Raw genomic sequence first — 27896 nt, 5'->3', positions numbered from 1 at the left:
CAAAGCTCGGTGATTGAGGACCACAGAAATGCCGACACCTCCCTAAGGAAGGCTAGACCCTCTGCCCCAGCCCTGACTTGTTTCTCTGTCCATCTCCCCAAGGGAACCATGAGCTTGAGGTGGCCAAACACCATGTGGCTCTCGATTCTGAATGAATCTCATTGAACAAGAAGCCCCATAAAGAGGACACCTGGGTAGCTCAGTGGGTGAGTGTCTGCCTTTGGCTCAGGTTGTGATCCTGGGTCCTAGATTGAATCCCGCATCAGGTTCCCCACAGGGAGCCTACTTCAACTTCTGCCTATGTCTCTGCCTCTCTTTTTCTCATGAATAAATAAATACAATCTTAAAAGAAAAGTAAAAAGCCCCATAAAGGCTCAATAAAAACCTGTTAAGATTGGGGTGGGATGGGGCGGGGGGGGGGGTGTCAAGGGAGGTGGCTGGCCCATCAAGTGCCATCATGACAGGTATGATGGGCAAAGCCCCACTGCTGCCAGGAGCAGACTGGAGTGAGCCCAGCCAGCCCTCTCTCCTTCAAGAGCTTCTGAACAGAACAGTGCTGCTTCTTTTTCAACAAAAACTAACATCTAGTGAGCACTTACTTTACGTCCTCTCTATCAAATATCGTTAATGGGTCTGTTCCAAAACTCAAGGAAGACAGAAACATTAGGCTTATTCTGAAGCCAAGGAAGTGGCCCGAGCCTGCCAGACTGGTGGAGAAGCCCTAACATTGCATAGCACTTTCCAGTGTGCAAAGCATACCCTGCTTCCTGTCGCACACGATCCTCACAGCTCTGAGGAAAGGATGAGGATTATCAATCCCCATTTCCCACATGAGGAAACTATGCCATAGAGAGGTAAAGTCACTTACCCGGGGATAAACAACGTCATAAGAGGAGATAGCCAGGACCCAACTGTGTGCCTCCTAACTTGTGTCTGTGCACCTGTTTCAGCCGTTCCACGGCTCTTTTCCAAATCCCAAAGGCAGGAAGGTGTTCACAGGAGCTACCTTTGCTTCAGAGCCACCCTGTTCTCAGCAACCCGGGCTGGGGCCAGGGAATGAAGTGATTTGGTGTGGCAGAGTCAGGAGGGGGCAGTGAAGGGCACCTTGTGTTCAACCACAGCCTTCCTGGCCCTGGGGCCAAGTCCCGATAAAGCTGAGAGGGTGTGAGAACCCCATGTTCTCCCCACAGGGCTCTCTATGAATCACAAGGGCAGCAAACATGAAGTAACAGAGAAATCGTGAAGCAGCTCAGGCTCTTGTGTATCTACCAGATAAGGGATTCTTACTCCAGATTCACACGTATCTGTAAATCCACCAGGTGCACACTTGACCTTGAGGCTTTTTCTATAAATGAATCTACTGGCTTTATTAGATTCTCCAAATGAGTCCATCACCAAAAAATGGTTATGAACCATTATACCACACTGTGAGCTGCTGGAGGGCAGCACAGTTCCTGGATATGGATACAGAGCCTGGTTCAGGGCCTGATACAGAGTAGACACTCAATAAAATGAGGCATGAATCCATGGAGGTGCCTGCTGATAATGGAAACTCACATCCACCAAGCACTTAGTGAGTGACAATGCTCGGTGTAGGCTGCTTTATAAGCAGAACCTCCGAGGCATTACTGCGTTTCCCATTTGGCAGATAAGAAAACTGACCTGTGGTTTAGATCATTAGCAGCCTGCCTAAGGCTGCCAGCCCCTAACCATTGGGAAGGACTCAAAGCAGAATGGCTACAGAAAGCCGTAAGGACACGGTGAAACCTTCCCATCCCTGGGTTTCCCCACAGTTCTGGCCATGTGTAGCCACACTTTATTAGGGAGGGCACCCTGACACCTGATTATCTAGCAGATCAATGCCCACCACTGCCAGTTCTTGATGGGACTCGCTCCTCAAGGTGGTCAGTACACAGGCAGCATTAGCATCACTGGGGACCCGGGGAGAAACGTAAGTTCTCACCAACACATTATTATTATTATTATTTTTCTCACCAACACGTTAAATCTGAATATCTGGAGCTGTGGAATCTGGGTTTTGGACCAGCTTTCCAGGAGATTCTGATGCCTGCTCACACCTCCTTTCAGGCACTGCTGAGCTAGAGGCTCTCACCCGGGTCTGTCATGCAGGGTCATTTACTGGCACCTGGGCTTGCCACTCAACAAGAAAAGAACTTGCCTACATTCCCTAACCCTGACTGACTCAATCCTAGAAGAGGGATTGGAATCAACAGAAAGGGGACTTCTTTAGTAAGGCCTGCCTCGAATGCTCCACCTAAGGTATAACTTTTTGTTCTTTTTTATTCAGATTGTCCTGTTCTTACCCTCAAGGCACTTATCACAGCTGCCCAGGACATGTGTGCTAGTTGGGGTTACTGATCTGGTGTGCCTCCTGCACCCCTTCAAACTGCAGGGAGGAGGCAGGACCATCATGCTTCCACCGTCCTTGTGGTCCAGCAACAGAATCCCCAGCACATTGGAGGAACTCCTCAGACTGTGGCTCACACGTCAAAGGTGTTAGCATATAAATAAATATTTGGCACCTACCTGAAAGGCTACTGAGTCGTTTTTGCTGTTCTGTGATAAAAGAAAAGATACACATTGTGAGATTCACACAGACATGGTAAGACCAGGAAGTCCTGCCACAACTTGTTAGCACCCCAAACTGGCATCCTAACTGTCCCTTGGGCTTAGATGCTGAAATGTTGTGTGGCAGCCACCACCCCCAGCTGGATATCGGGGCATTGACGTGGCTTCCGTTACCCAGGTGTGGTGTCTCCAAGCCTCCCTCCTACATCTGTACCAAGATTCAGGGAACAGTCACTGTTTGGTTGTTGTTTACACCTGGTTTCAAGGTGATCTGATCATGGAAGGAGACCCTCCAACTCCCCTGGTTGTTTGGTTGGTTGGTTTGTTTGTTTATTTGGTTGGTTTATTTATTTATTTATTTATTTAACTCCTCTCGTTTTAAGGGACCAGGACCTTATAATGACCCCAGTCTCATTAAGTTTGAAGGAAATATAACTGTCATGGCAGCTACCACCTCCTGAGAGCTTTACCAAACACCAGACATTGTTTTTAAGAGCTTTCACACATGTTAACACTTTAAATCTAGTGGGTTGAGACACCTCAGATAAGCAGCACAAACTACCCATGATGACACTGAACGTCAGAGGGGGAAGCTAGAACCTGGGTCCCCAACTCCTAGTGCAGAATTCTTTCCAATCCTGATCTCCAGGCCACCATGCTCCCCAACACGATGGTCTATCAGTTCCTCACTCTCTTGGGCACCCGCGGACGGAGGCCACTATCTCTTTTTGAAAGTTCTGTGTGTACGTGCTTTGGGATAAGCACAAAAATGACCTTTACCTTCCACAGCTGCTAAATTTAAAGCAGCTACGTAGATAAAAATAGAGCACTTGCCAGCCCATGGGTGCTGTCATCATCCCCCTTGGCTGCGGCCCCACCCTCCCTCCAGAATCCATGTGGGCAAGAAGTAAACAGAGCAGCAGGGGTGCTTCCAGCCAGCAGAACAGCCTGTCCACCTCTGGATGTGGACGAAGTTCACTCGAGCTGGATAACATAAGCCCAGCTGAGCTCTTGGCTCAGCTCTGCCAGCAACCTGCTAGAGCATGTTGGCCAATCATGTAAACTCTTCCCTTAATTTCCTCATCTGTCGGATCAAAATGCCCAACGGATCTATGGTTCCAGAGTCCAGTCTGCCAACCAGATGCAAGGGCTTCCTCACCAGGCAAAAGCAAATTTATTCAACTTAAAAGACTATGTTCCTACTTCTGAGATTGGAAATGGCCCTTCTTTCAGAGAATGACATGTGATATGGATAACAGTAGTTGTTTTTCAGAGGTGTGATTTACTATAGTTAGAAATTAGCAACCCTAGGGTAGGCTCCAGGCTGTTTCATGTGACTGTGAGATCCAGAGTCTGGGAACCACTAAGCTCTTGTTCTCCAGTGTGGTCTATGGACCAGAAGCACTGATGTGTTCTGCAAATTGCTGAAAAAATGCAGAATCTCAGCCCTGCCTCAGACCTCCTGAATCCAAATCTGCAAGTATGTACTCCCAAGACCACATACACCAAAGACTGAGAAGCTCTGAGCTAGGGGACCCATGCACCTCGTCAGTCCCGAGTTTTCTGGTTCAAATCCTCCTTCTAGACTGATCGTAAGTCATCTGCCCTCACATACGTGGTATGAGAAGAGGGACAAGGAGCTGTGTTGTGCATACTCATCAGTGCCAGGGCAGATGTACAGCACCCCCTCATTTATCTACAGTTGGGGGACCTAGCTTGTAGAGAGAGGGTTGTTGTCACACTGTGCCCTGCCCATTTAGGCCAGAAAAAAAGGGAATCCTTTTTAGGATGACTAAACTAGACTTCCAGAAGTAGAGTAAAGTTATCATTCCCTCAGGAGACTTTGCAATAGTTAAATTGTTTTTACGGGTACTTTCTATGAGCACTGCTGTCAGGTTGGGTAAATTCCAAAGCAAGGCCAGAAACACATGACCTAAACCCCAGTGACAACTAGTAATCCAAGGCTAGGTGGCAAGGCGCTTCCATTCTCCTCTTCTCTTCCTGCTCCACCTCCACAGGGAACATATGGTTTGCTCTTTAAGAAAAGCTACTTTTGATTCCAAAAAACTAATATACTTGTATCCTTTACTGAAGGATGTGTGATTCAGGCAGCACAATTCTGATCTTTAAACCCAAAGGGCAGGACTGCACAAAAGAAAAAGGCAAGAACCAAAGGCATTTAGGCAAGTAAGAGGAATCCATTTGCCCAGGGAAGAAACAAAAAAGAACTACAAGCATTTTTGTGCCCAAAGATGTCTCACTAGGTGTCACCAGAGGGACCTGGTGGAAGCAGCTGACATTACACTTGGCATTTCCCAAAAACCAAGTTGCCTTGGGAATAAATCCCATTTTTAGAGAAACTGCCTTTCCTTCTTTGAACTAAATTGTTTCTGGATTTTTTTTAAAAGACAAGTCATAAAGAAGTTCATAGAGAACCAAAATTTCACTTTGTCCTGCATTATGGACACTGGGCAGAGAAAGCTCTTGCCAGTAAGGGGTATGGCCCTGCTGAAAGGAGAATGGAGTCTTAAATAGTTTAGTGTGGGGCTTGGGACCCTTATCATCTTTGAAAAAACAAGATTCGTGGAGGACAGTTAATATGGAGGCTATACATAGTGGAAAAAAAATAAAATTACTAAAATAACTAAGATTCAAGTGGGAAGATTTTAAGTGAGAGGAAATGTTTCATTCATCTGTTTTACAAGTTAGAAACAGGAAACAGAAAACTCCATTTAATATGGAAAACAATTAAAAATAGACTCCAGTTCCATTCTGATCCAAGTAATGTGGGGGTGGGGCAGGGGGAGCTATGCAGTAGGCAAACGGCGCATCAAGAAAAGGAGAGGTTTGGTGCCTAGCTTTTTTGAAACTCAGACTAAAAAACCCTTTCTGCTCTATGAAACAGCTTGGCAATTTTACACTTTACACTGCAAAGGATTTTCGTGAAGGAAAAGTTTCTCTCTCTACTGAATTCCAACTAGTAAAAACCTGAGACTTAAGATCACCTTCTGAAATTTTAAAGCAGAAGGGTCAACATAGACAACTATTACCTCAAAGCACTTCCGCTTTACCTAAATGCCCCTTCAGAGAAGGGAAGAACCAGCCGGAAGCAGTAAGAGAACTATAGAAAACAAATGTGGACACCCTCAGCAGAGCTCTATCAGCCACACAGCATACGGGACACACACAGCCACGTGAGTCTCATGTCCCAAAAGGGTGCACTGAATGACAGCCCAGTGTGATAAATGCTGGCAAGAGTCTAGGCCAGCGAGTCACTAAGAGAAAGTCCAGTGCCTGCTTTAGAGGCACAAAAACATGTTTGATATTTTATAAAGGTCTCCACCCATTATGCTTTTTAAAAAAAAAATTGGGTACTCAAAATTTTGCTTTCTAGAAAATTCATGATGTCAAAGAACTACATGACTTATTAAACGAGATATTATTGCTATACCTAGATTTACCCAGCAAAGCTCTGATTCAAATTCTCATGATGAGGAGTTAAGGTGCACAGACTTTTTCCCTTCTGTCTTTTCCTTATTTTGGTGCTACCATCTGAAAACAACCGTAAACACCCAAGGTGCGGAACACGCGCTACACCAGCTTACTTACACAGATATCTGACATCATCTCATATCAGGGGCCGGTCTCCCTGCTGTGGTCTACTCTGTGGGTCATGGGAGTGAGTAAACAGGGGCAGACAGTATCGAGGAAGGGAGGAGGTTTGTGACAATTTCTCTGGAATGGGAGAATTCTTGCCCCTGGAAGTCACAGAACAGCTTTGTTGATGCCAGTGAGTGGGGGGCGCTCTGAGAAGTTCCCTTACCTCGATTGTGTTGCAAGAGTACAATAGTAGGATTGACAATTGTCGTAGAGGGGTAGGCAGATGATGACTTGCTAACTGGTGCAGCGATCTGGGAATCGGTTCCAACGTGGGATGAAGAAACTTCATTTAGTAGAGGACTTGAATCCTGAAAAGTGAACAAACACTGTGACCAACTGTAAGTATGTGAAACCTAATGTTCTTTTTAAAAAAGAAGAAATGTATAGCTTTATAAGGACCTTAATTATAAAAAGAAATGTAATCAATGAGACGTCACTAATTCCAGTTAGGAGTTTAATCTGGAATGCTTAGTCTCTTTGTTGGTGTTAGTAAGGGTAGAGAGGGAAGGTGAGTGTTACTGGAAGTCTCAGCAACATCATTATTTTCGCCTGGTAATAGCCGTGGATCAATCCGGTTACTGAAAAAGGAAATTCAAAACAAAATAGAACAACATGCAAGACTCATGCAATTCCAAACGTGATCCGAGAATGAGAGCTGGTTTAAGGGAAAAATCAGGAAAGTTTAGTATACTTGTCTAAAGAAACATGAGACAACATGAGGACAAGAAGCCATCGATGTGAGTAGGGAAAAGTTACATATTGGTATTCCTAGAAAGCCACTCTTATTTATTTGCATCACTCAACAACCTTACTAGCACTTGATTCTGAGATTTGGGTGTTACCCGGTTCTATCCTGAGTCCCCCCGCCCCCCCACTCCAGTATTGAATGACAAAGATCTTTGAAATGGTAAAGACTTATAATAATCTTGACTTCAGGATGCCTGGGTGGCTTCATGGTTGAGCCTCTGCCTTCGGGCGTGGTTCCAGAGTCCCAGGATCAAGTCCCACATTGGGCTCCCCTCAAGGAGCCTGTTTCTCCCTCTGCCTATGTCTCTGCCTCTCTGTCTCTCTCATGAATAAAAAAATAAAATCTTAAAAAAAAAAAAAAGAAAATCCTGACTTCAAAAACCTGAGGTCTCGGCTATAAAAACCAATAGAACTGCTACTATTAACATTATAATCTGCATGAAGGGAATGATGCTAGTCTTTTTTAAAGACAGAAAAACAAGACCTCAATATGTAGTAAGTAAGGATATATACACAGTTTCACCTATCACACTTGTAACTCTTAGAAAGTTTCTATTCTGGACCTCTAGCCAGAATGTCATTCTTAAGGAGTTTGAAAGGCAAGACTTTGATTGTTACTCTCCAGATTAATGTATGGCTCAAAGCAATTAGTATGCTCCAGAGAAGACGAAAGCCATGCCTCCCTTCCTCCTTTTGACCCCTGCACCTAGCATAAGACTCTGCAGACAGTTGGTGCTTGTTAAATAAATATCACTTGAATGACTGGAGCCATCTATTTGTAAAGGTGTTTCCGAACAACTTTTGCAGCAAGAAAACATGTGACCATAAAAGAAAGAACGTATCAGAACCAGGGACAGCTCCTGACGCACAGTAGGGGCCTTCAGTCAATTCTGAAAGTGCCCTAATGTTGCAGCTGCTAGTTATGAGCAACAGCTCAATTTAGTGAATAAAATCTTTCCCCAAGGCTTGAGAGGCATAATATGATCTTGTTCAGAAGTGCTTCATCTCCATTTTTTCATTTGTAAAGTAGAAAAAAATTACACTTGCCTTAATTTACTTCCCAAGTGATTTAATAAAGATAAATGATACACCCGTGAAAACACTGCCATAATGCACCTGAGAAACACACACACAAAAATCAGGCATGTGGCTCCCTAAGGTATAAATGCCTACTGTGATGTCTGGATAGATCATGTGAACATGAAGTATTTTACAAAATTTTATTCTGTGGCCCAAGTCTTATTTCTGGAACATCACAAAAATGGCTACAGACAAAAAGAATCTGGATCAATTCACATGAATTTTCTTCTTCCCTCTTATTCTCAAATAGCTACAGATGGAGCAAATCTCAACTTGTGGCTTGGCCACCATCCCTAGGGGGCTCGTGCTCTTCCTCACAGGTCTCATTGAGTGAAGGATCCCAAACAGTTTCCTTTTTCACCTTACGGTTACTTGGGACCAAACCAAATAAGTCACCAGCTGAAGTCCCCCCTGGAAGTTTATACCAGGCTGATCAGTCAGGCTGGAGAAACTGAGGACACTGTCCTAACTGACCTGTCCTGGCACCCCTGAAACAAAACTCAGTATGAACATCTAGATCTATACAGATGATAAATTATACAGCATACAACAAAACTACTCACAATCGTATACTATGGCACTAAAAACATCTCACTTTATATACTGTTCTGGAGAAATACCCTGTGCCAAAGGGAAGAATATCTACAGATTATTCGGGTGCCCTCCGAAATAAGAGCAGCTTCTCAATATGCCTACAAGCTGGGCTAGGGTGAGGGGAGTGCTTAGAAACAATCTAGCATTTTCCTTCAACAGGGTTGAGCTGCAAAGCTCAAAGCTGGAAGGATATCCAAAGCCCCTGGACCATGCTTGGCTGAGTCCTGACCTAACTGCATTGTGTCGCACCTAGAGATTTGAGAAGAGGTCCCAGACCAGAATGAAGCCATTCCCAGCTCTGGTGTGCCTGGTATCTGGCTACAAATTCTTCTACAAGCCAAAAAGGAGTTTCTCTGCTTTTTGCATGACTGGCTTCAGCTCAATGAATCATGAGAGCCAGTTTGGCATAGGTGTAGGCATACATACACCTTTACACAAAGGGATGTTACTAAGCATTTAGCTGCATCAGCCAATTACATGACCCACTATACCTCAAAATGTGATCCAAGGACCCTCAGCATCAGAATCCTCAGGATGTGGGTTATGAAATCAGAGCCCTAGGCCCCTCTGCATATCCACTCAATTAGGACTCTAGGAGTATAACCTGGAGTTGATGATGTAAACCAGCTTCCTTGACTCTCAGATAATCTCATGTATGCTAAGCTTCGGAGCCAAAATGCTACCCAAAAAAACCCTTCAAGAACAAAGGCTGTGCCTTGTTCATAGCTGTACCTACAGAATCTAGCAATATGCCTGGAACATTGTAGGAGCTCATTAATTGTTAATTAGCCAATAACTTATTTTTGAGGGACTCTGGTCCCCATTTGCAAGGGCAAGTCCTCAGCAATGTAGCTAACAGTTATCGAGCATTCTCTCTTTCTGTGGGAAGCACCATCCTAGCAACTCTAACAGACTCAGTCCCACTGCACCCCACAGGCCCCTGAGTAGATCCACACATTCCCATTTTACAATTCACTCTGAGGTTCTGAGATCCTCTTGATTCTCAGGGCTCCTGAGGAGAAATAAAGACCCTGATTCAACCTCTCCTGTAAAGCACTTGGACTTTCCCCACCTACAATGGGGACTCATCTCTCAAGGGATGGGACCTGACGTATCAAGGCCCTTTACCTTCACTTGACCCCTGAAGCAACATTTTGCCGCAAAGGCCCCTGAGAGCCACTAGTCAGGGGGACGCAGCACTTTTTTGCCTTTGGAGAAAACAGTCCCAACATTTGTGCAAGGCTTTTAGAGCCATTTACTCAATTAAACTCAACTTTTTTTTTTTTTTTAAACTATTCTCTGCCATTGGCATATATAAAAGTTTACTTGCTAAATCAACAAAAGAGGGAATCTTCCTCCCCTAGAAGCTCACTGCTCCCTGGTGGAGAGGCTGCCATTGGCTTTCCTACATAGCTCTTCAGCCTTCCTCGGCTCTCAACGCCACATTTGCTTGGCCTCTCAAGAGCATCACGAGCCAAAGGAGAGGCCACGGAGGTTCTCAGAGGGAAAACGGGGTTCTTCCAGAAGATGTGCATTCCAAACAGGACAGGCAGAGGCACGCAAGGGGCTCGTGAGCAGCTGAAGGAGACGACACGCACACGCACAGGAGGCATGCACTCTGAGGAAAGCAAACAGGGGTCCAGTCACCACACGAGCACAGTGGCAGTGGACACTTCCCTCACGACTTAGTACTTCAGTGACAAAGGGGTTTTCACTGCCAGGAGCAGACATTCAGGAAAGCTGTGAGGAGGGGGTTCCGGCAAGCTTACGGTACTTGAAACAGCTCCCGTGAGGTCAGGCTCCGAGGCTCTGCGGAGGCCCTCCGGTATCGGGGGCACCAGCGGAGGAGGTGGTGAGAAGGATGGTGGTGTCTGGCTAACGGGGGAGTGGGGGCCAGGAGCGCTGGCTGGCTGGCTGTGGTGGGATCGCCTCTGCAGACGAGGGGGAATGAAATCATCTAGAGTCGGGAAGGTCAGAAGTGGGGCGGCAGGGGCAGTCGCCGGGCTTGGGGGGCCAAGAGGCCCCAGAGATGCTGGAGGTCTGGCAGTGCCTTCTTGCCCTCTGTCAGTATTAACCAGGTAGAGAGGGACAACTATTATCTCAGGCTGGGCTGAACTGGAGAAAGTGGCGTCCTGTAGGAAATAAGGGGTTCGTTATGTAAAGGGGCATGGCAGGGAAGAAGGAATTCCATATTTAAACAGTAGAGACTGGACATGCAGTGATGTACTCTGAGAACTATTTAATCGGTGCCCGCTCCTCAGAGTACATGAGACAGCCGGTGCTGGCCAGCTGGCCTCCTGACACTCCATGACACAGAGGGAACCCCATCCAAGTTTACTTTCCATCCATCTATTTTTGACTCCTTTTAACACTTTAGAGAGAGAGAAAAAAGAACAACAGAACAGGCAGGCAGGCTATGTTTTACCCCCAAACTGCTTGCAGAGCCCGAAAGCTTGGGAGCAAATACAATTTCTTTGGCACCTTGTGATAAAACACCGACACCCCGAATCTCACCAAGTTATTAGTATATGGATCCCACACTCCAGCATACTTACATACTACCAGGAAAGAGAGGGAGGGGACAGAGAGGACTGTGCCGAGGGGTTTAGAGAGAAGAATTCGGGACTCAAGCTGCAGCAATGCTGACAAGGAGAGGGAGGGGAGACAGCCCAGAAAACAAGCGAGCTGCTTGCATGAAATCTCAAGAGAGATGGTGTAGAAGACACACACACATTCCTAAGTCCTTGCCTTGTCTGGATAACACGGCTGCAAAAGGTAAGGTTCTTTTCTCTTCCGGTTTTCGGGAGCAGAGGAAAGCTGGGGCCCTAGCACAGGTGGTGGTCTCATCGCAGCTGGGAACGGAGGCCGGGCACACAGGGAAGGACTCGCACCCCAGTTAGCAGCATCTTTATGGATGTCAGAGAATAGCTTGGGAAGGTCAGGAGGAGCAGAGGGTGGCTTTCCCGTGCCGGCTGTGCGGGGGACAATGCCGGGAGCCGGTGCTCGAGTGCCTGCAGCTTCCGAGGGAGTGCCCGTGGCTGGGTCACGTGCAACACGAGAGGCCTGAGAGGCCTTTTCCGCTGCCACCCGGCAGATGTTATTGGATAAACAAGGTACATATAAGCTGCTGACCTTTTTATTCCCAACTGCCTCATGACGTGGGTTAGAGCTCACATTCTCACTGTCAACTGTCCTGGTGGCCACACAGTGGTGCCAGGGTTGGGAGGAAGCACGGGAGAACGTGGACCCTGGAAGCGACGGCCTGGGGTGCGGCACACCTTTGGGAGTGGATCTGGCTGCCAGGGAGACAGGGACAGGCTGCGGTCGTGAGGGTCTCTGCTGGCTGGGGGTGCTGGGGGGGACGTAAGGCTTTGGTGAGCTCAGGTAGAGGGAGTCCTTGGAGGGACTGGGGGTGGTGGGGCACTGCCATGCAAAGCGGTCCTCTTTAGGGAGAGGAGGCCGAGGGGGGGAGAGAACCTTTAGCATTATCTTCAAGAGATAGTATCAAAATGGGGAAAAAAGAAAGAGGAAGGAAATGGAAAGAAGGATGACCATTAGAAATAACAGCATAACATGATGTGAAGAAAAATAATTCTTGATATGTTTTTAAGCAAACCCTGAGCTTAGACTCCTTGTGGTCCCTACATTTCTCCTCTGGATGAGGCCAATGGCTGAGTCCTACTCACCTGGAGAGGCAGGCCTGACTCTCTCACATCTCAGCCCAGGAGAGGCCACGTGTTAAGTCAGTTTGACGGCGATCCTTGGCTGACCTGCACCCTTCGTCAGCCCTCCTGATTGATGGGTGCCCAAGGTCTCAAGGCTGGGGCAAGAGGCCCCAAGAGCCCCCCAGTGTTCTCAAACTCTTCTCAAAGATTTCCTTCTCCATGCCCTTAGCACTAAAAGTTTAAGTTCACTGAAACACTTGAATGTCTTTCATTCTCTTCCCTTAGGAAATAGAGAATTGGAAGAAGCATCCTTATTTGTGTTCACAGGAGACAGATGTCTTAATTGAATCACTGAGATTTAGCACTCAATTCCATAAGCATAACAAATTAAAGCTCACCAAGAAGAGAATGCTAAGGATTTAGAATCCACATGTGCTCTTTTCTCAAAGGAAACAATTTGATGGAAGTAATTATTAGGAGGAAGACAGGCATAAGATTAAAAGCACGTAGTCTCCCATTTTGATGCACACAGAACAAAGGGACCAGACAACGAAGCACTTGATTTGCCTACGGAATTGGACTGTGCCTGGTTCATCAAAGTCCAGTGGGGCTTGCCCCATTCCCATCCAGAGCACCACCAAACAGACAATCCCACAGTGGGGTGACCAGCCCCACACTCCTGGCTTCAGCCCAAAGCTCGGTTCGAGACTGAGAAGAAGCTGTAGGTCACATCTTATTCCTTCTCCCTCAACACAGCTCCTAGCTCCTCCTTGGGTCTCAGTGGGGTACAGGAAACGGGGTAAATCTCCTGAACAATGCTCATTTCAATGAGAATTGTCAACTGGTGGCTCAACTGGAAATTGGACCATAATGAGAACAGCTTATTTCCTAGTGTTATGGATTAAATGTGCATGTCCCCGCAAAAGTTCATATATTGAACCCCTAGCCCCAAGTAATGGTATTTTGAGATGGAGCCTATAGGAGATAATTAGGGTGAGATGGATAATTAGGGTGAGATGGGGTTATGAAGGTGAAGTCCCATTATGGGATTAATGTCCTTGTAAGAAGAAGAGAGCTCATTCTTTCCATCAGGTGAGGACACAGTGAAAAAGTATATGCCAGGAAGAGAGCCCTAACTAGGAACCATATCAATTGGCACCTTGACTTTGGACTTCCCAGACCCCAGAACTGTGAGAATAAACGTCTGAGAGTGCCAGGGTGGCTCAGTTGGTTAAGCATCTGCCTTTGTTCAGGTTGTGATCCTGGGGTCTTGGGATCAAGCCCCACATCGGGGTCTCTGCTCATTGGGGAATCTGCTTCTCCCTCTCCCTGCTGTTTTCCCTGCTTGTGTGCTCCATCAAATAAATAAAATCTTAAGAAAAAAAAGAAATGTCTGTTGTTTAAGACACCTATTTATGGTATTTTGTCATAGCAGCCCAAGCTAAGACACCTAGATTTTTCCTCACTGGTTCCTATTTTTAAAGGTACCTATCCTATCTTTAAAGACAGCAAAAGGGAGCACCAGGAGACAGGATTCCCCTCTAGCCCCTGGGTCTCCTGGACCCCAACTCATTTCTTATAAGAAGATGCCAGGCCTGTGGGGCTCTAAGAGCTATCTTCATCTGAAACTGAGCCAGGTACCAGAGGAAAACCAGAATGTCCTCTAAATTGCATAGATGAGGTTTATTAAGAGTTTGGTCACTACCTGGTATATGGGTTATATCCCCAAACTGGGAGAGTGCAGGGGTAGGGGTCTATCTGAAGTTTGTTTTTTATTTTTTGTGGAGTGCAGGTAGAAAGGCGAAGGGTAAATAGGCAAGAAATCAAGCTTTTTGAGTCTGGATTAGAATATCAACCCCAGAACCAGGGAGCAACCTATCCCATAACAAATTCTGTTCTCTAGCTACAAATAACCTGGATCAAGAAGAAATGAGCTGGATAGGCTAGGTTAACTCGATGCCTATCCCTTCCACAGGGTGCCCATGATGGTGCCAGTGGAATGAGGCCATGCGTACCAGCCAAAAATACAAAAACAAGTGGCCCCATATCAGTAGTTAGTAGGGCTAAAACCCTCCAGTTGGGACTGACTTAGTTTCGGTGAAATGCACTGGAGATTGCGGCAGTTTCAGACTGAACAATACTCTCTATAAATAATAAACACTCAAACTAGCATGCAACAAAGGGACTATAGGCTAAGTTGAGTGATGGTTGTCAGGGAGGTAAGCAAAAGATAACTTTGACTTTGGCTTAGATTTACTCTATTTTGAGCTCCAGTGTCCCACATGTGATTCCTTCTTGTCCAAAGATAGGAATCGGTTTCAATGAGTTTTTAACTTAATTTGGTTATGGCCATATAAGGTGCCAGGGTTGCATTACATCAGGCACAAGCCCTCCCAGGGCTTTGGCCCTGTAGAGAGAATGCTTCCCCAGAGTGTTGACAATGTACTCAGAGCCAAAGGCCTTCCTGTCTTAAAGAAGGAGGGGGACAGACACTGTCATCTTATAGGGAAGGAACTTTCTGATTTATTGTAAACGTTGCAGGAACTACATACACTGTTTCCATTCCTGCCATCAGCTGGCAACTGATGAAATTCCATTTATCTTTGTAGAAGGTGGGGGAGGGGAAGAAATGGGGCTGCTTGAAGAACTGGATATGTTCCTCGTTTATATAGTTCCAGAAACTACCAATCTCTGCCTCCACTGGAGATCACCATGATGCTGTCAGAGAGAGGGAAGCCCTGGTTCCCTGTTCTTGGAGATGAGGAGAGCAGGGCAGCAGGTCCATACGAGCAGGAGGAAAGATAGCAAAAGGGAGCTAGCTCCAGGAGACAGGATTCCCCTCTGGCCCCTGGGTGTCCTGGACCCCAACTCATTCCTTATAAGGAGATGCCAGGCCAGCTCTAAGAGCTGTCTTCATCTGAAACTGAGCCAGGGCAGTCACTAGCCTAACCCAACTGGTTTTGTCTGAGCCAGTGTATACTTAACAGCTTTGGCGATGGCTATATGGACAAGAAGCCATTTTTGCTTTCAGAAAACAAATTCAAGAAATAATGTATGATCTAAAGTTCTTGTAAGTTGGGTGGGTGGGTGGTTTGTTTGTTTATTTATTTATTTATGGTGGTCAATTTTATACTGAATATACAGAATAAAACCTCTGTATCAGCAATTTGCCAGGTTCCCTTTAAGACACCCCAGTAAAAAAAAAAAAAAAATCCTGGATAGTGACAGACAAGAAAATATGCTATTTGTAGGGGTTTGGGTGGCATAGTCGGTTAAGCATTTGATTCTTGATTTTAGCTCAGGTTGTGATCTTAGGGTCATGAGACACGGCCCTGTATGGGGCTCCCGGCTCAGTGAGGAGTCTACTTGGGATTCTCTCTCTCCCCCTCTCCTTTGACCCTCCCCCTCTTATTCTCTCTAAAATAAATAAATCTTAAAAAAAGAAGATAAAATACACGATTTGTAGGCAATATTACAGGATGTTCACCCTCATGATAAGGCTCACCCTTATAAACTCCTTGACGGCAATATTTCACATCATGGTCTGAACACACAAATGCTCAATAAAGCTGCAGTAATAAATGTATTTAAGAGGAATTTTTATTTACTTAATAGGCTTTTAAAATTCTCTTTTAGAAGAGCTCTCTAAGAAGCCAAAAGGAATGAGTGAATTAGCCTTTGGGCTAAGTCACTGATAGGGGAGGAGGATGGGCTTCCAAATTTGCCTTGAATTAATTAGCACCACTTCCTAACTCATATAGAGCCAACTGTACCCATTCCTGAGACTGCAGAGATAGGAGCCTGGCAGCACACTTACACACCAGGAAAGGTCCTGGAAATGGAACAACTATGGCAAGTCATTTACTAGACAACTGCATCCAATGAGGGCTTCAGGAGGCCAAGCACACCTGCAGCTCTGGCCTCACACGCACATGGCTGTGCCTAGGGGAGACGAGCATGGCAGTGGTGGGAAAGCTTAATGGAGCGGCTCAGAGACACCTGTATGCCTGGAAAGACAGGGTCTGCGGAGAGGAAGGAAGACATCATCTTTGACTCTGTGCAATTTTGCCCTCGGGAGCAGGAGCCAGAGGATCACTGGAGAAGTGGGGTGGGAACCAGAGTGGCCTTCGGAATCCACACACTCTTTGTGAGTTCTGGGAGCACCTTCACAGAAGACGGGCCCAGGGAAGTGGGCCACACAAGGAACATAGTCTCCCCACACTTTTTTGAGCAGCACAGTTTGCTTTTAAAGAAAGTACTGCTGTTCCACAGATGTGACTCCTATGTAAAAAAACACTCTTCACGTATCACCTGAATTAAAACAGGGACTATGTTCATCAAAATGGCAGAGTAGCAACAGGGAGGAAAAGGAAGAAAGATCAGGAAAACAACTTAGGGGATAGACTGAAGCAAAATTATCCCTACTGCAAGCTGTACAAGCTTAGGGGTTTTCTTCCTCAGGCTAGCACGGGGTGGTGGAGGCTGTATTGCACTGCCGGCTGGACTTCCGTCTGCCTGCTCTGGGCTGCTGGATTCAGGGCTGCCCACAGTTACCTGATCATGATCTGTATGGCTAGAGTTGCTGGAACCCTTACAGCAAATTAACAGAATAAACACAAGAATGTATTCTTCTTTTGACTATCATAATCCAGAATTTTTAACACGTAGGCTCAGACCTTTTCCCCCTTCCTCAGGGCTAAATGGACTCTTTCAGAGCATTTCCACATGTGTTTCAACCCTAGAAAACACTGGGCTTACATTTCCTATCCCCTGGTATAGACCCTCCTCATCCCATGCCTCTGCTACTCTCGACCCCCAACTTTTCACTCACTCTGGTCTTCGAGAGCTTTTCCAGAGCTGTCCAAAAGCATGACTCAGAATCTAGTCTGTTATTCAGCTGGGCAAGCAGGAAGTCACAAGTGTAGATTCAAGAACAGGTGCCACTCACAGATTCCCCACCCCACCCGTGGGCACATGCCTACCTGGGACTTGTCGGAAGGAAGGTTGGGATGCACACTTCTGTAGCCTTTGGCAGCAAGTGAGGAGGGCTGGGCGTTTCCATTGGCATCGGCATTGGAAGAAAGCCTCCACTCATCTGAGAGATGGGGGGAAAAGAAAGAGATAAACCCCTCACTCAGAGGGTACACTCCCTGGTTCCCCTCTAATCTAAGTCCCAGGTGGTAGGCAGAGGCAGAAAGAATGCAAGAGAAGCCCTACCTGTTGAGGGAGTCTCTGAGTCCAGAACTACGTGTGGTGCAGAAGGATGAAAACAAGAAGAAATGGGGGGCAAATAAAAATGGTTACACTTGCAGCAAACGAGCATGTACCACAGAGAAAGAGGAAAATCCAGCACCCGTCACCGGACACAAAATGCCCTCAGTCACGATGGCCTAATTACCATAGGAACCCACTCTAAACCATGATGTGCTCACAGGCGCTGACCTTTGAAAACACAAGGCTCACATTCACAGTAATGAAGAAACAATTGTTCCTTGACATTCTTATTTTACAGACAAAAAGGCAACAGAACTCTCCCCTCCTGGTTCCTAGTAACTCCCATTCCCCTTTTCCAACCCTGATGTGGGCTTTGGAATGACCTCTCCTCATTAGCAGGCTGGGCTAATGAACAGACACGGGAGAGGAGAAGTTGATAAGCACTTTTTCTGTGGCGACTGGCACTGGGCTAGGGGGAGAGCATGATTTAAGCCCAGAGGTATCTGCTGTGATAAGGACTTTTTTTCTTTTCTCTCCCTGCCTGCTTTTCTTCTTTCCATTAAATGACCCACATAAACAATTCAAAATCTAATCACCCTGAGTTTTCATCATGCTACAAGGCACCCTTGTCTCCCTTTAGCTGGCTACCGTCCTGCCTTCCCAGCCATGCCCATCTCAGAGGCCCAGAACTTCTCCTAACATGACCCACCTAGCACCAAGAGCCAGCAGGGCACAGCGGTTACCAGCTTGACCTCAGCTCAAATCCTGGATCTACCACCAATGGGCTCTGTGACCCATACAAGTTCTAAGCCTGTTTTCCCATCTGAAAAGTGGGGATAATGATGTTCCTAAGTGTTGCTATAAGGATTAAATGACATAATGCATGAGAAATGCTTAGCACAGTGCCTGCCAGAGCTCAGTAAATGTTTGCTATTTATCATCTTCCGCATCACCTCGTCTCTATGCTCTTTCACCTAGCCCAGAGGTCAGCATACTTTTTCTATAAAGGTCCAGACAATAAGTATTTTGGGCACTGTGGGCCATACAGTATCAGTCCCAACAACTATTCAACCCTGCTGTCCTAGCACAAAAGAAGCCACATATAATATGTAAATGAATGAGTATGGCTGTGTTCCAAAGAACTTTTATTTATGGACTCTGAAATTTGAATTTCATATAATTTTCATATGCATATAATACCATTCCTCTTGTGATTTTCCTTTTAACCATTTCTTCCTAAAAATATTCTTAGTTCATGAGCTGTACAAAAATAGGCATGAGCCAGATGTGGCCTTCAGTCCAGTTTGCCAACTCCTGAACTAGCGAATCCCTTAACTTCCTTCTTTGTGCCTTACCTACTCTGATCTTACTGGATAGAGACGAAGAGGGATTAACACAGCAGCTCTCATAGCCCCAGCCCCATCTCAATGTGGGGCCTGCAAGGACCAGGGGGTGGGCTTTCCAGGTGTCCAGTTGAGTTTACCAATATCACTGACCACCAATCTAAGTGCCAGACACTGTTAGTCACTTTTGTACCCATTTAGTATTTAATTTAGTGTATACAACAAGTCTGCGAGGTAGGTGATCACTCGACTTCAACAATGAGGAAACAGAGGCCATGTGACTTGCCACAAATCACACAGCCAGGAAACACAAAGTAGCCTAGGTTTCCAGAATCCAGTGCAGCACTCTGCCTACTACCATCAGCCACCAACCCCACCATCAGCCGCGGATGTTCCGGGGAGGTGGTAGGAGCCAGAAGGTGCTAAAACAGAAGGCAAGGCACAGAGGTAAAGGTTTCAAATGATTTGCATCCAAGTACAGTAGTTTGGCTGAATTAGAATCACTGGAGTGCTTGTTAGAACAGACTGTTGGGCCCCACCCCCAGCCTTTCTAACTCCGTTGACGGGAGGAGGTAAAGCCTGAGATTTGACAAGTCTAACACGATTCCCAGGTGATGATAAGGTTTCTGGTCCACAGTTCACACTTTGAAACCCATGATAAAAGGATACTCAAAAAACATCCTTTTTTCTGGAACCTGTTTTCTGTTAGCTTTTAACTATCCCATATCCATTTTTGCTTTCTTTTCTCCTCTAAAGCAGAGTTTTTACAGCATGTTTCAGTTGTATACTCCTTTAGCGGGTTGCTGGTTACATTTCTGCCATCCCCTTATACATAATCCTTAGGTATTTGTCTTCTCTTTCCAATCACATAGCTGGAGAATTTATAGGACTTGAGTTTTACACATATTACTACAATGTACTGGCTTCTGTGGCTGATGGCAGGCTGCTAATCACTCTGAACTTCCTTTTTCTCACCTATAAAATATGATCTTTACTCTATGGACACCTCACATGGTTGCTGAAGATCTAGAGATCAGGCATGTGAAGGACCCTAAAAATGACCAGATCCCTGGCTCAGAGGTCTCCTTACACTTGGCAGGCCATCAACCACTAGGTGACACAATGTGACAATGACTCCCCACCCCACCCCCCTACATCCATCAACTTCTGCTTTGTCTTCCTAAGTTATTTCTTATCCACCTTTGTCAAATGTATTATATCTACACACACATCCTGAATCTCAAGAGGTTCTGAGAGGCCATCCAGTGAAAGATGTGAGCTTTCAACGTGGATATGGGGACACATTATTTTCCATGCTCTCTGGTTATTGGTTGGGTTGCTTCTATCTCAGGTGGCACTGACTAACAGATGTGTCATGGACAGTTGAGCGGAGTCTGTCTCTCCAAAGCACTAGTCATAAAGGGACTACCACTTTGGCATCATACTGCCTTGTTTGAGACCTTGCTAACTGCACATCCTGCAGCAAATGACAGCCTTGCCTGTGAAACGAGGGGTTATCTACCTATTTTGAGTCATGAGGACTAAATGAGAATATCTGGCATGAAGTATGTGCTTAGTAAAATTGGACTCCAAAGAATATGGAAAAAGTTTCCCCAAACACAGAAATAAGTAAGAGCTGCCGACATCTGCTGTGTGATAGATAGCTTTGAGAACATAATATCCTTAGGGATCAACCCTCTTTTTCTTCTCATTCCAAGTCATTAAAACCATTCCCCTCATCCTGCCCCAGAAAAGGCAGTTCCCAGGACCTCTCTAGGCATTCCTCTCTCCCTTATTGAAGGAAAGTAAATTTCCAACATATATCATCCTCTGCTACCTAGTCTTCTGTAACTTCAAGGTTGGCAGCAGCCCACAGCCATTTGTACCTGAGTGTGGCAGGTGAGATTTTACATACATAATCATCAATTATTAACTTTTGGTTGAAAAGACTGTCAAGGGATCCCTGGGTGGCGCAGCGGTTTGGCGCCTGCCTTTTGCCCAGGGCGCGATCCTGGAGACCTGGGATCGAGTCCCACATCGGGCTCCCGGTGCATGGAGCCTGCTTCTCCCTCTGCCTATGTCTCTTTCTCTCTCTGTGACTATCATAAATAAATTTTTAAAAAAAATTTTTTTTAAATAAAAAAAAAAACAAAAAAAAAAAAAAAAGAAAAGAAAAGACTGTCAAAATGCTTCTTTCTATAAGTGTTACCTCAAAGCTCCTAAAGGGGGAGGAGAACCTAGGAAAGTTGGATTCTAGATAGGTTTCGCAGCCCTTTAAGAGACTGAGCCTTTCCAGGACAAGTATAATTTGTTTTATCTTATCTTTCCCTCTATCTCTTTTTTTATACGGCTGGGGCCACAGCCTCCTGATATTTTCTTTTCTCTCATTCTGTGCTAATTTCCTTTTGGTCTGCTTTAAAGTTGTTTTGCTGATCAGTTCTTCTTGGGATCTTAGGACAATTTTTACTGAGTCAGATCTGATGTGTTTTAGTGGAGTATCTAAGAATTAGATGAGGTATTAAAAGTGGGCCTAATGGTGTTTCAAATCTCATTTGTGTTTATTTTTTTATTCTAGTTGTGTGGTAAAGAATTTAACCTTACCCATAAAGAGGTCTGGCCTTTGCCTTCTGGCTTCTGGGAATTAATCTCTAAACCCTTGGAATGTCATCCCAATGGGGGAGAGGTCTGTGTGCCAGATCAGTAACATGATTTAGCATGGAAGCTTTGAGCCATCAAGAGCTCAATCTCCTAAATAGACTGGAGAGTGAGATCAGCCACATGAACAGTGGATAAAAACTCTGGACACAACAGCTCAGGAGAATTTCCTGGTTGACAACAGTCTAAATACACTGTCACATCTCGATGCTGGGAAGTAATACATCCTGACTCCCTAGGAGAGGTCAATGAAAGGCCTCATGGTTGGTTCTTCCCTAGACTCCACATTGGGCTTCTTCTCTTGGCAGATATTAATCTGTATCTTCTCCCTGGAATAAACCATAACTACGAGTACAATAACTTTCAATGAGTTGAGTCCTAGCAAATTATAAAACCTGAGGGTAGTTTTAGGAATCCCTTCAACTAGCATTTGGTGTCAGAGGTGAGAGTGTTCTCAGGGCGCCTGAGTGGCTCAGGTGGTTAGGTATCCAACTCTTGATTTTGGCTCAGGTCATGATCTCAGGGTTGTGAGAACAGGCCCCATATGGGGCTCTGCGCTCAGTGGAGAGTCTGCTTGAGATTCTCTGTCTCTCTTCCCTCTGTCCCTCCTTCCCTCATAAATACATAAATCTTTAAAAAAAAAAAAAGAAGTAAGGATGTTCTCTTGTGGAGACTTTTCCTTCCAACTTCTTTGTTCAGCCCAAATTCTTGTACAGGCACATTCATAAAGAGGACTCTGAGTTATTAGGGGGCAGAGAGTATCTTTAACTGCTTCCATGTCAATTTTCTCATAGTATCTTTTTGCTACTACCATTTCTAGAGCACAAACCTGTAAGTCAAACCAAGGGAAATGGGTTTAGTTCCAAAGCTAATATGGTAGTCAAGAACCAAGAAGGACTGGAGCAAACTGACACATGATTAACCAAATGTAAGGGATGAACTGAATTTTGGCTTGTGGGTCAGAACACAGGGACTGATAACCTTCAGGCTAGACCAGAAAGGAAGCTTAGTATCACACCAACCAGTTCATTAGGCTCCCTGTCTCTTCTACCTAGACCTGGTAGGCAAATGATATCAGGAAGCAGGGATAAGGTAACACCTCTCCCAGAGGAAGGGAGTCAGCACTAAGATTACTCAAGCTCTTTCTAGATGCTTCTGATCCAACAATCAAGGTCCACACTGAGAGATTAGAAGGCTGGCCAGGAAGCCATGGTTGGGGATCCAGAGTCAAGGTACCACTTGTAGGCAGGAGTCTGGAGGGTAGGTTTAAACTGGGCAACTCCAAGGGCTCCATCTCGCTCCGCCTCAGAGAGCACCTCCATCCTCCCAGTGTTCGTCTGGATGCATATGATTCTTAAATCCACATTCTGAACTCCAAATTTCCAAATGCCTATTAGAAACTTCCTCCTAGGGGCACCTGGGTGGCTCAGTGGTTGATCAGGTCGTGATCCCGGGATCCTGGGATCCAGTTCCACATCAGGCTCCCTACAGGGGAGCCTGTTTCTCCCTTTCCCTCTGTCTCTGCATCTCATGAATAGATAAATAAAATCTTTAAAACAACAACAAATAACTTCCTCCTAGAAGTCCTGCCCTTGCCTCAAAACTCAGTATGTCCAACAATGGAATTCAAGATTCCTTTCTCTCCCTCCAGAAAGCCATAGTCTCCAGGAACACTATACCATTCTCCTGGTCAACCAGGGGAAACAACGCCTTCTCAGCAGGGAGTCCCGCCCTTCAGTGCTCCTCAAACACACTGCACCGAGCACTGCCACTTCACTTCACTCGTCCAAATGTACTTTCACCCTGGCCCCAGTTTCTCATTTCCACTGCCCTTGTGGCCTCTAACTGAAATTACTGGAAGGCTTTCAGGGCCTCCGGCTGTGCATAACTAGAAAGGTTGCCATCAAAGAACACCTGCTGTGTGCCTGGGCTCAGCGCTAAATCTTGGTATGAAAGAGCTCACTGAATCCCAAGGTCATTCCCATTTTACAGATGAGGAAACTGAAGCTTGCCAAGGCTGAATGAGTTGCCCACATCACAAAGACAGAAGAGGCAGAGCTGAGCCATGACAGGGGGGCTGTGTCCCTGCAGAACTAGACCACGTCTCATAGGATGAGGAAGTTGGAGCAAGGAGTGGGAATAGGAGACACTTCTGAAATGTGGGTGTCAAGGGGTCATGTAAGGGAAGAAACCAGGACACAGGTGCTGGGCAGTAGTACAAGACTGGAACTTCCAGTCTGGGCAACTGATCAGCCACTTGTGGACCTGCAGAGAAAGAAGGTGGTGGTGAAGCCAGGGAGCAAGGCAGAGAGGAGGCAGACAGAGCAGCTAGGGGACAGAGGTTGGCCCTGGGGATAAGGAAGGGAGCTGGACACTCTGTGACATTAGCTATTTGGGAAGGCACTGGGAGTAGGAAGCATGCCCAATCGTTCATTGGCAAGAGACACCTGCTGCCTTATATTTGGGCTCCTGGTCCAGGCTGGACATGGCTGCCTACAAATACTGTAGGAACCTGTTTTCATAAGGCCTATCAAGGTCCATGGACTCCCAGGCTCTATGACAGTACTGGAGACTGGTGGGGGAAAGCAAGTTGTCATCCAGACAGGTGCAAGGAGCAGAGAGGGATGAGAGGGGAACTGGGGAGCCACGCAGACACAGCCAGTCAAGTGCCAGCAGACTGCTGGTCAATGAGCAGTATGGTAGGAAGACAAGATCTCCGGCTGGAAGGTCCCATCTCTAGAGTGACATCCCTTTTCAACCTCACTCCAGTGTTGACTCATTCCAGCCTCTTTGGAACTCCTCTCTGCTCAAATCCAGCTTGCTCCTTCCACCCAAAATGCCCTGGGATGTAATCTCGAATTTGTCCTCAGTGAATGGGATTCCATTTGTGTCAGGTTAATTTGCACACTTCCAAGGTCACAGAGCATTTTGGAACTAGAAAGCCTTGGAAACCATCTTTCCTAGATCCGTCATGCTTTACATGGGCTTCAAAGGTGTGGCTTCCCCACAGTTAGAAAGCTCAGTAGTAGGCTAGTAGCCCACACCTGACTCTTCCATTGCAAGCAACCGGACTTCTGTCCTCATCTAATGCACCCAGAATTACTCTCCTTTTCCTTCCCTTCTCTCTCTTTCTCACCACAATTCCCAGTGACTACTTAGTGCCTGGCACAGAGATGAATGTCTGTTGACTTGGAATCAATGATCTCCACTTACCAGGAAGAAAATAATCTATGAAAATTGATTCACTGTAGAGGTGTGCATGACTGACAGCTATCCCCTAATTCTTCAGTGTATTCATTTTAAAACAAGATTTTTTTTTCCACCCAAATTAGCTGTCAGAATTTGTAAGATAGACAATTGTTCAGAGACTAGGGAGCTTCCCAAAGTGCTCAAATCATTGCATGGCACTGTAAGCCCAAGCCCACAGACTGCTGGGTGAAGGCTACTCTCCAGTGTTCTATGTTAGTGCTACCCTACATCCAGGAGGGGGAGCTCAAGGACTCTCTCCTTCCACTGGTGCTTTCACCACCAGAGGAAGGGACCTGCACTTGATAAGGTCATTTTATTGAGCCATGGGCTGTAGCCATGGTCTTTTCCTTCAAATTATCCCTTAGGATTCTCTCTTCCCCAAACATCGTTGGGAGAGCTGGATCTTCCTAGTTAGGCCAGGAGAGGCGGGATTAAGCTAGCCTTAGGAAGAAATTTTGCCTTCACTCCTTGGCCTACTTTCTAGAAGGCTAGAGTGGCCAACTGCAGTGGGGCAAAAGTCAGGCATGGGATGCGGGATATACGGCCAAGAAGCTACTTTCAACCTGTAGTGCTAGAGGCCACTTATGCCTTCCCTGAGACCAGGAAAAAAGAAGCCCTCCACAGGGCACAACATTATCAGAATGGGGCTGACGTGCAAACCCTAGCCTGACTTCGTCCTTAGGCATCTGCTTTGGTGCTACTTATAGGTGGCTGAGACAGGAAGTCAGTTTCTAGGATGCTGGGTGCTGGCCATCCCCCTCCCCAGAATTCCATCTCATCACAACACACTGCTCCCCACTGCACCAGAGTTTGTGTGCCCCACTGCCTTTTGTCTCCAGTCCCAAGGAGTAGTCTTCACCCCTCATTCCTTTCTCCCTTCATTTCCTTCAAGAAAGATAAGAAAATCCCCCTCCCCTATAGCAGGAGCTCTCAGATGTGATCCTTGGGCCATCAGCATGACTGGGAACTTGTCAAAAATGCAAACCCTTAGACCCTATACCTCAGACCTGTAAATGGGAATAACTGCTAATCCTAAAGCCCTGGCCTGGGGTCCAGCACCCTGGCCTTTTACTCCAGGTGATTCTGATGCGGCTCAGGTGTGAGAACTAGTGGGGAGGGGGGCGGGACTGCCCCACCCTAAGCTAGCTGCCCCTGTCACACCTTAGTGTTTCTCAACCCCCAGAACATGTGGGGGAGCTCTGGAACACTCTGTAGAGAGGTCAAAATAACCACAATCATAACCTAAAAGTAGCTCAAATCTAATGCTTATTCCGTGCCACTAGCAGGTGCAAAATCTGTACACACTCCATGCTCAAGTAATGCTATGAGGCAGGTACAATTATCAAGCCTGTTCTATAGAGGAGACCACTAGGGCTGAGTCAGGGAATGTCCTGTCCACAACAGCATGGCCATAGGTGGTAGAAGCAGGATGTGAACATAGATCTACTGGGTTCCAAAGTCCCAGGTCTCAACACCACTCTCTAGACACCCTGAACAATGGATCACAATGGGAGGTGGGCTACAGATGGGCTTGTCTCCCGTAGATCCTGGTGTGCAGCGGCCTTGGAATTGCTCTTCTGATCCTGCTGTTTCAGCTGCCAGGTCTCCTCCCCAGGCCTGAGCCCTGCCCCACCCCTGCCCACCCCTTCCCCCGGAGCTAGGTCAGTCAGGCACCTGCACTTCTTAACCTCCCTTGGTTTCTCTCCCTCTACCGCCCCAGCCCTGTTCCCAAAAGCAGGGATGGCCTCGGACAAACCTAATCTCTAGCCCATCTCACCACTCCCCTCCCATGTCCTTAAGACACCTCTGGTCCCTGGGAATGCAGTCTGCAGAGCCACCAGTTCTGTAACGAGGTTTCTCCCCCTCTCTCTGGTCAAAAGCTGACAAAATGGTGGCTACTGCCATTCCTCTGTCTGAAGCAAGTGAGTACCTGTTAATTCAGGGCACCGATCACCACCCATCATAGATGCAACAAGGCGCTGGTGTTCTAGAGACCTCTGGGATAATGGGAGGCAGCTGGTGAATTCACACCCTTCCGAGCAAAAGCACGAGAGCCTCGCTCCCTCCCAGTGGGACTGTGAACACCTCTCCCAGGGAGAGGTCACACACCTGGTTTGCTTTCATGCTGTGGGGTCTCCTGAGGGCTTGTGGGGCCGCTGCTCGGGATTTCCCTGTAGGAAGATGAGGCCCGAAGAGTCACTGCTCCCTTCCCAGTGCAGATTTTTGTAGGATCCATGTCTGAAAAGGAAAGATGCAAAAAAGAAGCCTGAATCCAAGGCTCTTGAAAGATTAAAGCAATAGTCAGCTAGCAACTCATTATAGCCGGGGAATGAGATGAACCTGCTGACAGCCACGCAAAGTCTTATGGTCAATATGGTGGTCAATGAGAATTAATTTGTGGGTGGAAGAGAGATAAATCCTGGTTTCAGAGGTTTTACCACATATCATGAGGTTCAGGGAAAATGGAGGCAACAATGAGTTCTGTATGAGTTATAATTATCAGCTGAAAACATTTCAAAATGAAAGCAGGTTAATTCCTTTTATTAGATGAGACTTAGGTTGGTGAGCAGACTTCTGACCAATTAGTAAGGCACAATTCAAGGAAGAGTTTATGAGAGATTTCTCAAGCTTCCGTTCCATCCTTCTTATGAAAGAGCAAGTTGGCAACATTGGGAATCAAGTTGTTCTATGGAAAAGAAAAAGAAAAAAATCACTGCTCCCTGCAGTTCTCCAGTGGAAAAAGGAAAAGAAGAGCTTCTACCAGTAAGTCAAGACCCTTAAAATGATGACAGGATATGCTGCCTGTGGAGAAAGATCATGGGTGAGAGCCTCACATTCCAAACTTAATGAAGAAAATTCACACCAAAGAAAATGACAAGAAATACCAAACCCTTCAGTGAACAGCGTTCCTTAGGCCCCCAGCTGAGCTTCCCTGGGCCGACCTCTCCCACACTTCACAATGGCTTATAGCAAACTCAGGTCATCTTTCAGATTTCCACTGAGAAGGATTTCAAAATAGGCTTCAGAATATCCGGATGCTCCTCCTCTAGGAAAACCAGTGATGAGGAGTCAAGAAACTAATGTAGAACCACACGGTTCT

General features: G+C 46.3%; 1 protein-coding gene across 50 annotated transcripts in view; it reads right to left on the bottom strand.

The window, feature by feature from the left end:
* Positions 1–27896, bottom strand: part of SORBS1 (sorbin and SH3 domain containing 1) — a 228098-nt gene that overhangs the window by 82740 nt on the left and 117462 nt on the right. For 14 of the 50 annotated variants that reach the window (XM_077878259.1, XM_077878263.1, XM_077878261.1 and 11 more), the window contains 7 exons: positions 26906–27034; positions 17553–17579; positions 17318–17430; positions 11419–12159; positions 10440–10802; positions 6413–6557; positions 2548–2577 (listed from right to left, as the gene is read on the bottom strand). In XM_077878259.1, the coding sequence (XP_077734385.1) occupies positions 2548–2577; positions 6413–6557; positions 10440–10802; positions 11419–12159; positions 17318–17430; positions 17553–17579; positions 26906–27034 (1548 nt within the window). The remainder of the gene's footprint in view (positions 1–2547; positions 2578–6412; positions 6558–10439; positions 10803–11418; positions 12160–17317; positions 17431–17552; positions 17580–26905; positions 27035–27896) is intronic. The other 36 variants (XM_077878270.1, XM_077878272.1, XM_077878280.1 and 33 more) reach the window with 5 other exon arrangements.

This window comes from Canis aureus, chromosome 29 (genome assembly GCF_053574225.1).
Source record: "Canis aureus isolate CA01 chromosome 29, VMU_Caureus_v.1.0, whole genome shotgun sequence".
In the NCBI taxonomy this organism is placed as follows: Eukaryota; Metazoa; Chordata; class Mammalia; order Carnivora; family Canidae; genus Canis; species Canis aureus.
The sequence above is the reverse complement of the archived record's forward strand: the minus strand, read 5'-3'. Positions and strand labels throughout refer to the sequence as shown.